The following is a 12,727-nucleotide window of genomic DNA, read 5'->3' on the forward strand; positions in this document are numbered from 1 at the left end:
ACCTAGAGAGCCTCAGCTGCAACGGTCTACTTTCACACTTGTGAAGACCACATATTTATCATTCAAATTTCCTCAATTTTTCCACTCAGATTGCCATAAGTTCATACGGGTGAGGAGGAAGCTTGAGGGTAACTTTGGCTTCCTTACAAGGTGGTCTATCCCTCACAAGCCTGTTTGTCTTCAATGTTAACCTATTGTCCCAGATCTTGCTCGATTGTACTATGATCGCTTAAAATTTGGATGTCCTCTCAAGCTAGATAAGCTCATAGTAGTAAGGAATGTTTTCTGTTACTGCTTAGAAGAACAAAGTCCTAATGGCTTTAGATCGACAAACTTAGTGTTGGGAGTAAAAACTCAAAGAGTCAAGTCTACCAGTGAAGCATGGCCTTATGGGACCATTGACGAGTTGGCCTAGTCCTTGGTGAGGAAAACAAAAGAGCCTCCAATCCTCTAAGGTGTGCCTCCTTCCTATATACATCTTTTGTGCTTGAACTTGGGTATCCATTTTTGTCATGTTTATTGTAACCCTAAAAACTAGGCCTAGACGCTATGGCCCAATCTAAGCGATTACATTGGCCTTGAAGATGACCAAAATGATTTTTAATAGAAAATTCACTTACCTTTTGAAAACATTTGATTTTGTAAAATACCTTGTACTTTTCGTTTAAGAGTTATGTGTTCCTTTTTTACGCGTGTCACAATTTGATCCTTTTCGTTTTCCATTATTTCGAATTGGCACTATATTTTTTATTTCATTTCGATTTAGTCTGTTTTTTAGCATTTTCTTATTTAGTTAATTAATTTATTATTATTATTATTATTATTATTATTATTATTATCATTATTATTATTATTATTATTGTCATTAGTTTTATTTATTCGTTACTATTTTGTTAATATATATTAGTTAGTTTTATATTATTTTATCTTTATTTACATTTTTTCTACATATATATATATATATCTGAGTATTATACACGTATTTTTTATATATAACTTATTCTTATAAACATACTTACATAATAAACTTTTATATCTAATAATTTAAAATTTATATCTATATATTTTCCATATTTTCATAATTATATATATGTATATATATTTACATAACCTTTTATATTTAATATCCTAAAACATATATATATATATATATTTGTTTTTTTATAATTTTATGTATATATATATATATAGTTCCCTTTATATGTACATACACATATCTATATTTTATAATTTTCATCTATTTTCCTTTATTGTTTTTTATGTTCATTTATGTATTTATTTATATGTCCATTTTATGCTTTAGTTATTTATTCATTCATTTATTTATTTGCTATGATATATGCATGATTGATTTATTTTATTTTTCGTTTTTGTTCATATCATCTTTGTTCGCATTATCATATTTATTATTCCATTATGTATAGTAACACCATATTTCATCAAAAAAATGGTGTCAACAGCTTGGCGACTCCACTGGGGAGATAAAATAAGAGAGTCAAGCCACGAGTTGATTATTTTTTGTCTTTTTGTCAAAAAATTGAAAACTTGATTTAAATATACGATCCTCTCATTGCATTTCATTTGTTTTGAATTATAGTTTTTATCATGTTTTGTATTTTAAATTTTTATATCTCCACACATTGCATTGCATGACCGTTGGTCACACCTTTTTAAGTGGGAGTGAGAAGTTAGTCCTTCGTGAGGTTTTCACCTCCATGCAGGATAGTGGATCGCTTTCGGGATACATCCGTACCTATGTCTTCGTGAGATTTTCATCTCCGTGCAGTCATAGGGAAATGTATTCCCCTGAACCGAACTCGGTCTATATGAGCCTATAATGGGTGGAGATCGAGGAATCTGATGGTTCGGTTACCCTTACTTTAGAGCCAAACCTCATGTAGTGAACCTTAGGAGACCATCCTAGGTAGAATTACACCAAACCCTAGTAGATACCCTAATATGTGCTTTTATTCTTTCTGAATTGTTTTGGATTGCATGTTTGTATCTGACACTGATCCTTGTGTTTTACTTTGGTTGCATGGCATTCTGATGGCATGACATTTCATTATAAAAGGCGTTGATTCACATTCGGTTACTAGACAGAAAGCTTATCATGGAAAACGAATTTCTTCATAAGGTGGAAAATAATGCGATTGTCCAAACATGGTTAGAAAAAAACGCAACTCGAGAAAGGAGATAGTTTGATGGAGGGGTATACATCAGAATTATGGGACTTCACTTGTATCAACGTAACTCAGAATAATCTCCAAGAGTTGAAAGAAATTTGGGCTCAATGGGATGATGAGGTCAGACAGTTGTTTTACTGCAATTATGGTGATTTGCCCTACTTGCTCGACATCAAGGTGGATGAGCATTTATTTCGAGCTCTGGCCCAATTTTGGAATTCTGCTTATAGCTGCTTCACCTTTGGGGAGGTAGACAATGTGCCTACTGTGGAGGAGTATACAGCTTTACTTCGTTGTCCGAGAATCCAAGTAGATAAAGTTTATTCTAGAACTGCCAATGCTCTCACTTTTACAAAGAAGTTAGCAAAAATCACCGGAATGAGCGAGCAATGGGTCACGGCACGAACTAAACAAAAAGGAGAAAATAAATGTATCCCTTGGAAAAGTTTGCGAGGTCAGATTCTGGCACACCCTGATACAAAGAAGAAAGTCGATGTTTTTGCTTTGAGTATCTATGGGCTGGTTATTTTCCCCAAGGCGTTAGGACACATTGACGAAGCAGTTACAGATTTGTTCGATCAACTTGATAGGAGGGTTACACCTATCCCAGTAATTTTGGCTGAAACGTTCAGATGTTTGAGTGCGTGTCGGAGAACAGGTGAGGGAAGATTCATTGGTTGTGCACAGCTCCTGTTAGTTTGGTTCCACAATCACTTTTGGAAGGTAGACAAGGTTTCTTACAAGGTATTCTCTGAAAAGTATTCTCTTTTGAAAGACTTAGTAGTGACACCAAGACGTGACGACATTACTGGAGAAAGATGGATGGCGATCCTTCAAAATCTCCGAGATGAGGATGTTGAATGGAAAGCTCCTTGGATGGTGCCTGACGAGATTTTGTACCGATGTGGAGACTTCGATTGGGTTCTTTTACTCGAAATTTGGGGAGCTGTCAGATATACCCCTCTGCTCATATTAAGACAATACAGATCAAGACAGTTCATACCAGTAACGCAAGGACTGGCCGAGTGCGAGTTTTCTTATAGGGGTAATAACTACAAAGGAAAGATTCGAGAAATATCCAATGCTTGGAAACAAACTCACCAGATGAAAAGATTCACCGTTGGGGCAATGATAACTCCTGAATATCATGGGTGGCAGAGTAAGAGGATTAACGACAATATTCCCGAGCCGAGTCGCGAAGGTAGTCAGTCGATAGAGGAGCATTTACTCGTCGTCCCTTCTCAACTAGAAATTTTAAAGCAAGATTTTGAAAGAAGAAATGCAGAGTTGGAAAAGCAGATAGAGCGAATAGAGGAAGAAAAAATGAACTTAAGGTTGGATGCAGATGTCCAGAAGCTCGAGGCGGAACGATTAAGAGAAGGGAAAGCTAGGGCTGAAGAAGACCTAGAGAGTTTGAAAACAGATTACAAGAAGTTGCGATTATCAATGAGGACTGCCTGGTTGGGAAAGAGTTCTAAGTAGTGGGGCAAGGAGATTCAAGAGGAAAAGAACAAGGCTGACGGATGGGAAAGAAGGTTCCAAGAAGTTCAAGCACAGAACGAGATTCTAAAGAGGGGTTTATCAGAAAATCAAAAGGAAAAAGGGGAACTAGAGAATAGAGTGGCTGAATTAGAAGAATCACTCCATCGGCATCGGAATCAGAATTCTGTGGTGGAATTAAAGGCAAGCTTAAATATAATTGAAGAAATGAAAGAAAGAATTGAAGAGTTAGAAGCAACATTGCAAAATTGCGAGATTCGGATCAAGTATTTGGAAGCCAATAAAGACCGTCAAAAGGAGCAGTTGCACTACTTTCAGAACCAAGTTAGAGATAGAGATCACATTATGGGAGAAGCCGTGGCTGAAATTTGAGAGGTTGCGGATCACCTGCAGACGTTGGCAGTGCAAGCTGATACGCTAAGTGTGAAGAATAAGCTGGAATCAAGCCGGGGGAAAGAGCTAGCTTCATTACTTAAGAAGATTAGAATTTTGAGCATTAGGGCAAAACCGTATATGTAATCTGTCTTATGTAAAGAATTCTGTTTTTCAGTAAATTTTTCTAAATGAAATTGAATCAGAGTCAACGCCTTTTCTTTTTGCATTCATTTCATGCATTGAATCACATCATATGTATTAACAACCATTAAAGGACCCTAATTGAATAAAATTATTTCAGTTAACCTGGAAACCCGACACCCCTACGAAACTTGAGCGAAATCAAAGAATATGGATCAAAGATTAGAAAAACTTGAACAGCTTCAAAAAGATATGCAAGATCAGATACAAGAGCGGCTGGAAAAAATTTAGCAAGATATGACAAAAAAGATGCGGGAGTCCCAGAACGACATGATGGCAAAGTTAACACAGCTGTTGAAAGGAGGAAATGACAAGGGAAAGGACCCTGTAGTTAATGATGAAGAAGGGAATAACGATGAACCCCTTTACCCTCCAGGCTTTACCCCTCCGCATGCGCATACTCAAGCTGAGTTCTACCCACAAAAATCCTCTGTTACAATCAGACCTCAACAGTTTCAGACGAGTCCTTCAATGCCAATGAACTTTCAAATCGGAGTAAGTAATAACCCCGGAGAGAATACTACCAATCTCATGGTTCCTGATCTCGATGACATGGCAGAAGTGGAGAAAGCGAAAGTGGATCTGTCAAAGTAGTTAGAGAACTGGTGTAAATGGTTAGAAGAGAAGTTTAAAGCAATGGAAAATGCTGATTACCACCGAGGAATGGACACTAAAGATCTGAGCTTGGTACCTGATTTGGTCCTCCCTCCTAAGTTTAAAATGCCGGAGTTTGAGAAGTATGACGGGACAAGTTGTCCTGAAGCTTATATTACTATGTTTTGCCGAAGGATGACCGGGAACATCAACAATGATCAACTGCTGATTCATTGCTTCTAGGACAGTTTGATCGGATCAGCGGCTATATGGTATAATCAATTGAGTCAGGCTAACATCCACTCATGGAAAGATTTGGCGCAGGCCTTTATAAAGCAGTACAGATATGTGATGGATATAGCACCCGATCGAATTGTATTGCAAAACATGGAAAAGAAACCTAATGAGAGCTTCCGACAGTATGCTCAGAGATGGAGGGAAGTGGCAGCGCAAGTTCAACCACCACTTTTAGAGAAAGAGATAACCATGCTTTTTATCAATACTTTGAAAGCTCCATTTCTCAATCACATGTTGGGCAGTGCCACTAAAAGCTTCTCAGACATAGTGATGTCTGGAGAAATGATAGAGAACGCCATAAGATGTGGCAAGATAGAAGCAGGAGAAAGTACTAAAAGGTCAGCACCAAAAAAGAATGAGCACGAGATAAACAATACAAGCATGTTTAGCAAGGACCATCCTAGATCAATCACGGTGGGACAAGCCAGAGCGGTAACCGCTAATCAGCAAGGTTCTTCGAAACAGGAATCTAATTCTAGGCCAAATGTAAAGGGACCTCAATTCACACCCATCCCGGTGACGTATAGATAATTGTACCAGAACTTATTTGACGCACATGTGGTATCTCCATTTTACCTAAAACCTATGCAACCTCCATACCCTAAGTGGTATGATGCAAACGCCCAATGCGAGTACCACGCGGGGACTAAGGGGCACTCGATTGAGAACTGCACTGCGTTTAAGAAGTTAGTTGAAAAACTTATCAATTTGGGGATCGTAAAGATTGGTGACTCATCAGGACCAAACGTAGCAGAGAATCCGTTGCCCAATCATGATGATAAAAGGGTGAATGCGATAATTGAGAATGGAGGAAGGAGAGTCAAAGCCACGTAGCAGAGATAAAGACCCCCCTTGAATGGGTTTGGAAACAAATGGTGAAAAGAGGTTTCATCAAGCAAATTCAATAGGAAGGCCTGAAGGAGCAAGGAAGTTTTGTAAGTTCCACTCAAAAGAAAGCCAGGACATCCAAAAATGCACCGAGTTCAGAACCATGGTGCAAAACTTAATGGATAACAAAGAACTGGAGTTTTATGAAGAGATCAAGGGACTAGAAGAGGGAGAAGTTTATGCTTCAGAGGAAGGATCTGCAGGGAAAGCCCAAAAGGTTAATCACCCAGTGGTTATCATTTCAAAGCCAATGAGCAAAGAATCTGAATACAAATAGCACCAAAGATCATAATCTAAAAACCTATATCCTTTCCTTACAAGGATAGCGAAAAGGTTCCTTGGAATTACAACTGCAATGTGACGATTCCAGGAAAAAAGAGCTTGTTAAATGCTTCAGAAGAGAAGGAAGGATTCTATACACGAAGTGGAAAATGCTATGATTCGGCAAATGCAAGAGTGGAATCTGTAAAGGAAAAAGCCTTAGCAGTTGAGCTCGGAAAAGCAAAAACAGACAAAGTTGAATCGCATGTCAATCAGCCGGTAACTGAAAATGAGGCTAGAGAATTTCTAAAATTCTTGAAACATAGCGAGTACAGCGTGGTAAAACAATTACATAAGCAACCGGCTCGTATCTCGGTGCTTGAGTTGCTTCTTAGTTCAGAGATACATCGTAATGCGTTGATTAAGGTGCTAAATGAAACTTATGTCGCTAACGATATCTCAGTGAACAAGTTGGACCGATTGGTTAACAATATAAGTACCGACAATTTCATTTTCTTTAATGATGATGAAATATCACCGGGAGGGAGAGGAGCCACCAAACCCTTACATATCACCACTCGCTGCGGAGAATATATGTTACCGGGTGTGTTAATTGATAATGGATCAGCCCTGAATGTTTTGCCCCTATCCACCTTAAGCAGGTTGCCGGTGGATAGCTCTCACATGAAATCATGCTAGGATATAGTGAGAGCATTTGATGGTACTGAAAGGAGGGTGATGGGAAGAATAGAAATACCCCTCTCGATTGGCCTGAATACATACGAAGTGGACTTCCTAGTGATGGAAATCAAGCCTTCGTAGAATTGCTTGTTGGGAAGACCCTGGATTCATTCAGCAGGGGCAGTGCCTTCATCATTGCACCAGAAGTTGAAATTGGTAACAGAAGGCCGGTTGATTACGATTAATGCTGAGGAAGACATCATTGCATCAGTAACCAGTGACGCACCATATTTGGGAACGGATGATGAGGCAGTTGAATGTTTTTTTTGGTCCTTAGAGTTCGTAAATACGACCTTTGTCATTGAGGGAAAGAAGATCCCGATGCCCAGCATATCTAGAGCCACGAGGATGGGACTGCAAATGACAGTTGGGAAAGGAGCTGTGCCTGGAAGAGGACTGGGAAGATGCATTCAAGGAAGGATACAGACACCAGTGGTGAAGGACAAACAAGATCGTTTTGGTTTAGGGTTTAAGCCAAATGCCAAGCAAAGAAGAAAAGAGATGGAAAAAAGACAAGAGAGGAAGAAGGCGCGTTTGAACGGAGAAAAAGTTGATCGGGAACCTATGGCTTTCCCCCACATATCCAGGACCTTCGTATCGGGAGGAACCGTGTATTCTGGACTGAGGACTCCAAGAAAGAAGACCACAGAGGAGATATTAGGAAACCTAAACATCAATTCCATATTTGAAGAAGAATTTGAAGAAGGAAATATATCAGGCATCTGTCCCTTTGAACCTGGGAGTGTTTTAAACAATTGGACTGCAAAAGAAATGCCTGAAGTTTTTAGAGCTTTTTCAGAGTAATATTCAAGACATACTAACTATTTAAACCTAGAGAAAATGAAAACTTTTTTGTGAAATGAAATAGGCTTATATTTGAACATTGTGACTTCAATGAAATATATTTTCGCATTTTTCTTTTTGAGTATATATTCTTTTTCTTTTCATTCTTTCGTATGAATAGTCATTTTGGATGCTTTTATTCTAAATCATTCTTTCATTAATTCGTTACCATACTAAATAAGAATCCTTAAATTCATACATTCCCTGTACATTCTTTGGTACCTATAACAGGTCCCAAGATATTAATAACATGAGTGACTCTACTATGGACTTAGAAAGTCCTTTTGAACAAGATATGTGTTTAGAGGAATCTCAAGATTTTGAAGATAACACAGATTGCAACCTATCTTTGGACTTGTTGAGGATGGTAGAGCAGGAAGAGAAACAAATCCTACCTCACGAGGAGACGGTAGAGACGGTGATCCTGGAAGAGGGAAAGGTGGTGAAGATTGGTACATGCATAGCTGAAGAAGTAAAACAAGACCTCATTGAGTTGCTTCAAGAGTTCAAAGATGTCTTTGCAAGGTCATACCAAGATATGCCCGGGTTAAGTACTGATATCGTAGTTCACCGTCTTCCTATAAAGGAAGATTGTAAGCCCGTTCAGCAAAAACTCCGAAGAATGAGGCCTGATGTTGTACTAAAAATAAAGGAGGAGGTTCAAAAGCAATTCGATACTGGATTCTTACAAGTGGTTAAATACTCCGAATGGGTAGCCAACATTGTACCCGTCCCTAAGAAAAATGAGAAAGTATGAATGTGTGTAGATTACAGAGATTTAAATAAGGCTAGCCCAAAAGATAACTTTCCTTTGCCACACATCGACGCCTTGGTAGATAACACAGTAGGGCATTCGTTATTTTCTTTCATGGATGGTTTCTCTGGATATAACCAAATTAAGATGCATCCTGAAGATATGAAGAAAACTACATTCATAACCCTATGGGGGACCTTTTGTTATAAAGTGATGCCATTTGGGTTGAAAAATGCAGGGGCAACGTATCAGAGGGCCATGGTAACATTGTTTCATGACATGATGCATAAGGAGTTAGAATTCTATGTTGATGATATGATTGCAAAGTCTAGAACAGAAGATGAACATGTGCAGGTCCTTAAGAAATTATTTATAAGGTTGAGAAAATTTCAGCTAAAGCTAAATCCAGCGAAATGCACATTCGGGGTCAGATCAGGAAAATTGTTGGGGTTCGTGGTCAGTGAGAGAGTAATTGAGATTGATCCTGACAAAGTAAGGGCAATACAAGAAGTTCGAGGTTTCCTAGGAAGACTAAACTATATCGCTCAGTTTATTTCACAGTTAACCGAGAAATGTGACCCAATATTTCGCCTCCTTAGGAAACACACTCCAGGTGTATGGGATGAGGAGTGTCAGAAAACTTTTGAAAAAGTCAAACACTACTTGTCCAACGCCTCAGTGCTGATGCCACCCTGCCCAGGCAAGCCGCTCATACTGTATTTGGCAGTATTTGAAAATTCCATGGGATACGTGCTTGGTCAACATGATGAGTCAAGACGAAAAGAAAAAGCAATCTACTATCTCAGTAACAAGTTCACTGAATATGAAACAAGATACTCGCCAATCGAGAAGCTATGTTGTGCCCTGATCTGGACAACTCGGAGACTGAGACAGTACATGTTGTACCATACAATCTGGTTAATTTCTAAGCTGGACCCTCTGATATACCTGATGGAGTCGACCGCTCTGAATGAGAGAATGGCTCGATGGCAAATTCTTCTATTTGAATTTGATATAGTCTATGTGAATCAGAAGGCGGTAAAAGGGAGTGCAATAGCGGATTTCCTGGCAAGTAGAGCTCTGGAAGATTACGAGCCACTAAACTTCGATTTTCCAAATGAGGATTTGATGTATGTTGCAACTGCAGAAAAAGATTTTCAAGAAGGTGGTCCTTGGAAGCTGAATTTTGACGAAGTTTCAAATGCTATGGCAATGGAATCGGGGCAGTACTCGTGTCCCCTAGTGGAAATCATTATCCTTTCACTAGCAAATTGGACTTTGATTGCACAAATAACATGGCTGAGTATGAAGCTTGCATTATGGGCATTCGAGTAGCCATAGAGCGGAAAATTAAGGCGCTAAAGGTATACAGAGACTCTGCACTAGTAATTTATCAGCTCAAAGGGGAGTGGGAAATGAGAGACCCGAAGTTAATTCGCTATCGAAAATTGGTCTTGGAATTGATTGAGGAATTTGATAGTGTCACTTTTTGTTATATCCCACGAGATGAAAACCAGATGGCAGATGCTTTGGCAACTCTAGCCTCTATGTTCAAAGTGAACAAACCAGAAGATATGAAGCCTATTCAGATCATCATTTACGAGGCTCCAGCCCATTATTACAACATTGACGATGAAGAGGAAAAGGATGACCACCCCTGGTATCATGACATATTGCGATATGTAAAGAGTCGTGAGTACCCTGACCATGCGACAGAAAATGATAAGAGGACATTAAGGAGATTAGCCATTGATTATGTCCTAGATGGGGATATCTTGTATAAAAAGGGAAAAGATCAAGTTTTGTTGAGATGTGTGGATGCTGTCGAGGCCAAGAAAATTTTGGAAGAAGTGCATGAAGGTATCTGTGGGACACATGCCAACGGCTTCATGATGGCCAGACAAATTATGAGATTTGGGTATTATTGGCCCACCATGGAAGGAGATTGCATTAATTATGCCAAAAAGTGCCATAAATATCAAATTTATGGCGACAAAATGCACGCACCACCTTCACCCCTTCACGTTATGGTTTCTCCATGGCCTTTCTCCATGTGGGGAATGGATGTTATCGGGCCAATATCTCCAAAGGCTTCTAATGGGCATCGTTTTATCTTTGTGGTTATCGATTACTTCACTAAATTGGTGGAGGCTGCTTCATATACAAATGTCACGAAGTCGGCGGTTAGCAAGTTTCTGAAAAAAGAGATCATATGTCGATACGGGATGCCTGAAAGGATCATATCCGATAATGCGCTGAACTTGAACAACAACTTAATAGCAGAAGTTTGCAGTTAGTTCAAGATCAGACACCATAATTCGTCACCGTACTGTCCAAAAATGAATGGTGCCGTGGAAGCAGCTAACAAAAACATCAAGAAAATTGTAGGGAAAATGACTGAAACCTACAAAGACTGGCACGAGAAATTACATTTCGCCCTCCTGGCATATCGTACCTCTGTTAGGACCTCTACTGGGGCAACACCATTTTCTCTAGTCTATGGGATGGAGGCAGATTTACCTATAGAAGTTGAAATCCCTTCTCTCCGAGTATTAGCTGAACTAAAGTTAGATGAGGCTGAATGGATTCAATCTCGATATGATCAGCTAAACTTGATAGAAGAAAAGAGGTTAAAGGCTATTCGTCACGGTCAGATGTATCAGAAAAGAATGATGCGAGCCTATAACAAAAAAGTTCATCCCAGAGAGTTTCACGAAGGGGATCTAGTTCTGAAAAAGATTCTTCCTCTACAAAAAGATTTTAGAGGAAAACGGATGCCAAATTGGGAAGGTCCTTATGTGGTAAAAAGGCCTTTTCTGGAGGAGCTTTAATCTTGAGCGAGATGGATGGTAAGAGCCTGCCAAATCCTGTAAACTCAGATTCAGTCAAGAAATATTTCACTTGAAGAAAGAGGATTAAAGTGAAAACCTGTAAAAGGGCACTTAAGAAAAGGATAGGCCAAGGTGAAAACCCATAAAAGGCGCCTTGAGACCAAAGGGGATTTGAGTTGAAAACCTGAAAAAGGCGACTCAAATTTTGATGAGATGTAAGGTGAACGGAACAGCTCAAATTTTGATCAAGATTTGGGACATGTGGTGGTCTCACTATACCTGAATCACAAGAAAGGGTAGGCGACATCTTGGGGCATCGACAAACTACTGTAGATTCCCTAAACACATATTAAGTTCAGAATGGGCTTTAGAAAGAAGGGAAGCTCGTACTGCGATATCTGGGGCACCTGTTGTCATCTTATTTTGAATCTTGACAAAATTTGTTGTCTTGATTAATGTATTCATTTCAAGCATTGCTCCCAATAAAATTCCATCTTGTCTATTGTCTTTTTATCTTAGCAAAATTTGCTATCTTGATTAACCTATTCATTTCGAGATTTGTTCTCAATAACATTTTGTTTGTCCATTTGTGATACTTTTTTCAAACATTTGAAATAACGATTAATGGACTGAATGTTCAAACAAAAGGAGTTTTTCATATTACTCTAGATATGTCTAAATAATGAAGGCACCTGAAACAGGATTGTTGTTTAGAACACACCAAATTTAAAGTGTCAAAAAGGGAAAAGTCTAAGTCAGGACTACCCTTTCAAACTTTGTTGTCAAAACATTGACTAAGCAAATTGATCAAATGTCGTGTTGGTAACAAAGTTTCAATGATCACCGAATGATAAGAAGAGGTTTTTCGGAAGAGAAAATTTTGCAATTATACATAAACTTTTGGTACGACACCTTGGAAATGGTGTAGGTAACTAAGGAAATTCAGATCTTGTACTCCTAGTTTACAATAAGAGGAGGATGGTTTTCAATTTTATGTCCCAAATTACGATGGGCTTAACTTTGAAAATCACAACTGAACTTTGAAAATTACAGTGGAGGTAATCCGACCAAGTAAGAGATGAGCATTACCAACCAAATAAGATAGCATTCTCACGTGCTGGCAATAAAGCTTTATTGAACAATGGGCAATAACAACTCAAACATTGAAAGATCATTTTCATTTTGCATTCATGCATACACATTTAGCTAGGATATTTTGATTCATTTTGATCATAATCACTAGGCATAAATAGGTT

The 12,727-nt window shown here is 38.7% G+C and overlaps 1 protein-coding gene across 1 annotated transcript; it reads left to right on the forward strand.

Annotated features, from left to right (window-relative positions):
- The first annotated feature begins 2,204 nt into the window (after positions 1-2,204).
- LOC105775410 (uncharacterized) lies at positions 2,205-4,058 on the forward strand. Its single transcript, XM_012597926.2, has 2 exons — positions 2,205-3,646; positions 3,722-4,058. The coding sequence occupies exons 1-2, from the start codon at positions 2,205-2,207 to the stop codon at positions 4,056-4,058; spliced, it is 1,779 nt and encodes a 592-aa protein (XP_012453380.2).
- Positions 4,059-12,727: the final 8,669 nt, after the last annotated feature.

Source organism: Gossypium raimondii, chromosome 10, assembly GCF_025698545.1.
Source record: "Gossypium raimondii isolate GPD5lz chromosome 10, ASM2569854v1, whole genome shotgun sequence".
NCBI classification, from domain to species: Eukaryota; Viridiplantae; Streptophyta; class Magnoliopsida; order Malvales; family Malvaceae; genus Gossypium; species Gossypium raimondii.